The sequence below is a fragment of the Terrapene carolina genome, unplaced genomic scaffold (genome assembly GCF_002925995.2).
Source record: "Terrapene carolina triunguis isolate 2854851 unplaced genomic scaffold, T_m_triunguis-2.0 Scaffold131, whole genome shotgun sequence".
NCBI classification, from domain to species: Eukaryota; Metazoa; Chordata; order Testudines; family Emydidae; genus Terrapene; species Terrapene triunguis.
Window position 1 is genome coordinate 10,345,756 of NW_020664482.1, and position 4,431 is coordinate 10,350,186.

Genomic DNA, 4,431 nt, shown 5'->3' on the forward strand with positions numbered 1-4,431 from the left:
TTTGTTTGTTTGTTTTTTAGCTGAAATTTTCTGCATGCGCTGGTCAGCATATAATATTAAAAAATCTAGAAGTTTTTACTCTGGAAGTCTGCCTTGCTAATTTTGGATATTTTGAGCCCTGCTTCAAAAGTTGAGTGAGTGAGAATGTAACAGAGGCATTCAGGATACTAAATATGCAAATTCCATCCAGTCTGGTATTTCCAAAAGTTTAGAAAATTGCTTATTATGGAAACTGCACATTCTTTTACAGTGGTTATTTATATGAACATCAGTTCACACTTTGAATTGATATGGAAAAAAAGTAATGGCAACAAAGGAAAAGGGGCGTGGTATACTTAATTTTAAAAGGCATGTTTATTAATTAGGTGAATACATCTGAGAATAGCACCAAAACTATTTTCATGATGACATATCGCATAAATACTAAGTACATTAAAAAGTTTTAAATTCATGTTTACACAACAAGCCATAACAACTCTCTTGGATTTTTTCCTTGTAATTTTCTGGGGCTAAGGAGTATCCAGATTCACGCAGCATCTGTTTGGTCCGAGGTTTAGAGGCCCAGGCCTAAAGAAAAGGTAAAAATTCAAACACCCACACAAACCCCAATCAGTGTGTGTGAGAGTATGGGGAGCTTGTTATCCCCTCTGAATTCCCTGATGGACTGTTGGGGGAATAGTCTCCTGAGTAACATCCTGTTATATCAGTAGTCTGTTTAGCTAAGAGGCAATTATGTTTCCTAATCTAATCAGGAATCTGCCTTCAACCTCAACAAACTTCAAACAGATATAAGACTCAAGCTTTGTTAGGGTCTGAGAAGGAGAAAAATTGAGAGGAAGGGCTTGCCTCTAATTCTCTCTTCAGGTTTGTGCCTTTTTTATAACCTTTTTTTCACAGGCAGGCTGGAAAGGCAGTTTTCTCTGTGGGAGGAAAAAGCTTTTCTTTCCCTCCTCTACCCCTAAATTGGGGGGAGGTTTTTTTCATTTTTTGTTGAACTATTTTTTCTCCTAATTTCAGTGTTGTTTTTTACATGAAGGTCTAGTTAAAGTACAGTTTGTGAAAAGGACCGCATATACAGGCAAGCGTGTTTTAACTACTGTAGTTGTTAAAGACTGTGAACCCATCAGCAATGTCCTGTCTTGTGTGGTCCTGTAATCTTCTAAGCTACCATTTGTTCCATATCATCATTACTATAGTTACCCATGGTAAATTGGTAGGTTGTTGCCACCATGTGGCCATAATAGCTTGTAAAAGAATAAGTATAAAGAAGAATTTGCAAAGTTATAAAATACCAAGTAAAAAATACCTTATTTCTGTTTCGTTTTTAAGGGACTGCCCAATGAACAGTGGAGAGTAACTTTTATCAATGAACATTATGGACTATGTGATACATATCCATCACTTTTGGTAGTCCCATATAATGCCACTGATGATGATCTCAAGAAAGTTGCTGCTTTTAGGTCCCGAAATAGAATTCCAGTAAGTACTGTATGTGATAGAATGTGCCTTAAAGAGTAATTACTGTGAAGTTTACATGCAAATGTATGATTCTTGTGGCCTGAGAAATGAGGGGGCTTTTTTATGTTGCAGCCAAGTAACTTAAATCGATTTTACTGCTTTAAACTACTGTGACTGCCAAGCCCTGTTCCTGGTTCCTCTACAAAAATATCTCCCATCCCCATTTTGCTGTTCTCATTTCCCTTTCCTAGTAATAACTGCCACTGTTGCACATTCCCTTTTGTTGACAGAGCCTGAGCCTCAGGCCACCATCTGTACCACTTTGTGGGCTGACTATTGTTGGATGCACTTAAGAATTGATAACAAATGTTATCCTTCTCATATGCATGCAAACCACCTGGCAGTCGAACACAAATCTGAAGGTCATTCATAGAGCCAGACCTCCTACATAGTATCCTTTTACAGAGTTGCCAGCTTTTTTTTTTTTTGATAGCTTGGAAGAAATATTTTTAACTTAGACAATTAAAATAAATTTTAGGTAGTCCTAGAAGAACTTCTTTTACTTTAGAATAGAAACTACAGAGTAACAAATTGCAGCCAAATATAAACACACTAAAAATTCTAGTTCAGTATAAACCATTTTGACTGATTTCTGTTTGTTTTTGGTTTTTACTTTCACTGTTTGTTTAAAGGCGCACTCATATGATCATGTACAAAAAAAATGTGCTAGATCAAATCTAGTGACATGATTAAGGTTACCTAATGGATTTACTGTTAGTTCTTTTTGTAACCAGGCTAATCTCATCTAAATCTTGCTAGGTACTGTATACGCCTGCACAATGGGATCAAATTCTTCTGCAGCATGAACTTATTCTATCACCATGAAATGACCATGCATTCCCATCCCCACACAAAAATTGATAACTATGGCTCGTTGATGTAATCTTCATTAAGGATTATTTTCAACAGTGATTATTTTTGAGGATGCTCACAAGGTGGCCTGGCTCCACCCCCAGGTTCTCGCAGGTGCTCAGAATCTTCTTCTTGTTCTGTGTGCCAGGGACAATGGATAAATTGTAGCCAGTTTCAGAGGCTCATCTCCCTGGTTCCTCAGACTTTGTTCTCATAGACTGGCAAGCTGGGCTGCCTCGTTTTTCCCCCTTCCATTCCCTGATTTAGTGGAACATTGACGGGAGAGAAAACAAACTGTGCTCAAATTAACTTCCCATTGTAGGGAGATCTGGAAAGCAAGAGGCAGCGGCAGGGAGAAAAAACAAAATTTCAGGCACCTAGATGGAGCAAAAATGCTGAATTAAGTGACATGATGGAAAAATGCTAGACTGTGTAGTTGCCGAATCATGGGGCCTCTAACTGAAATGTATGGGATCTGTTCACACCTCTGAATTATTGTTTCAGCCTCTTTGCTGATTCAGGCAGGCATTTCTGGATTAGTTTATGCTCAGTTTGCATTTTCAAAATCATTTACGCAACCATAAGAATTTAACAAAAGATTGAGATTAAAGAGATGAATTCTGAAGTTACAGAATACACTTGGCCTTGTATTTGTGCATATAATTTCAGGAGACCTAAATAGGCGTTACACACACAAGAAGAGAATAAACTCTTTACATGCCAGTAGTTCTTGTGCAATGATCTTTTACTAGAAATAGTAGCTGATAACGCATAACTTAAGACAAAACATACACTTAACTTTTTAATTTCTTCCAATTTAGCAAGGTCTAAATATTTTAACCTTCCCATTAACTGTTTGTAAAGAACATAACTTTGATGCTTTAACTTGTGATTCTCAAAGAGTATATTGCTTGCTAACATTTTATGGCATGTGATTAGGTGCTGTCATGGATTCATCCAGAGAACCAAGCTGTTGTTATGCGCTCCAGTCAGCCTCTTGTTGGTATGAGTGGGAAAAGAAATAAAGATGACGAAAGGTATCTTGATATTATCAGGGATGCTAATGGACAGATCTCAAAACTGACTATCTATGATGCAAGACCCAGTGTAAATGCAGTAGCTAACAAGGTAAGTTGATGTTTTAACAATCCTGTTTTTGAAACTAAAAGCAATTGTGTCATAAGTTTGCTGTTTCTAACTGTAAAGAGGTTTTTAGAAAGTTGCTTTTTAAAAATTTTTTTTAACTGTTGGTAGTTTAAAATAAAATGTAATCAAAATACAAGTAGTACCACACTACACTACAGTCCTCACAGAAGTGGAGGAACTTGGAAACCTGTAGCAAATACGTATAATGTATTTGTTGGGCTGCTTCAGAGTTCTAAAAGTGGGATAAAAAATGAACTCTCCAAAATGTTTTTGCACTGCTGTAACTCAAAAACATAAACATACAAAAAAGCTTTTGTAGGCCACTTGCTGGTAATATGGAATAGCTTATTAAAAAAGAAATATGGCTTTAATTTTTTCTCTGAAGTGTATGGAATGTACTTTATCACAGACAGTGTAGCTAGATTTTAATCTGATTGGTTGTGTTTTAAGGCTTTGGTTCAAATGGCTGCATTTTAGTCCACAAATAACATTTTACGCAGCACACTTAATTTTAGTGGGTGACCAAAACATTATCTCTTTGTTACAGCCATGTAATCCTCTTGTGGCTTGCCTTGTAGAAGGAATGCCATTTCTTACAAAAGTGATTTAAATTTTTTTGGACTTAATTCAAAGATGGATTATGGCCAAATCTTAAACACACACATTTCTTTTATTGTAATTTTCCTGTACAACTTTTCAGCATTTTAGAAAAATGTTCTAAATGTTTTGTCATCTGATTGTTCTTTTAAAACATTTTTTGTTAGGTAAGAGTGATCAATCCTACTTATTGCTCCTGGAGGAATTCTGCACCAAAAAATTAAAAATTCTGTGCACAATATTTTAAAGTTCGGCAAAATTCTGCTTATTTTATTTGTCAAAATAACACGATATAATCATGCCAGTTTCAGTTATTTT

At 36.0% G+C, this 4,431-nt stretch overlaps 1 protein-coding gene across 1 annotated transcript in view; it reads left to right on the top strand.

The window, feature by feature from the left end:
• Positions 1-4,431, top strand: part of MTM1 (myotubularin 1) — a 54,799-nt gene that overhangs the window by 33,781 nt on the left and 16,587 nt on the right. Inside the window, exons 8-9 of the mRNA XM_026652963.2 lie at positions 1,330-1,479; positions 3,310-3,498. Of these exons, the coding sequence (XP_026508748.1) occupies positions 1,330-1,479; positions 3,310-3,498 (339 nt within the window). The remainder of the gene's footprint in view (positions 1-1,329; positions 1,480-3,309; positions 3,499-4,431) is intronic.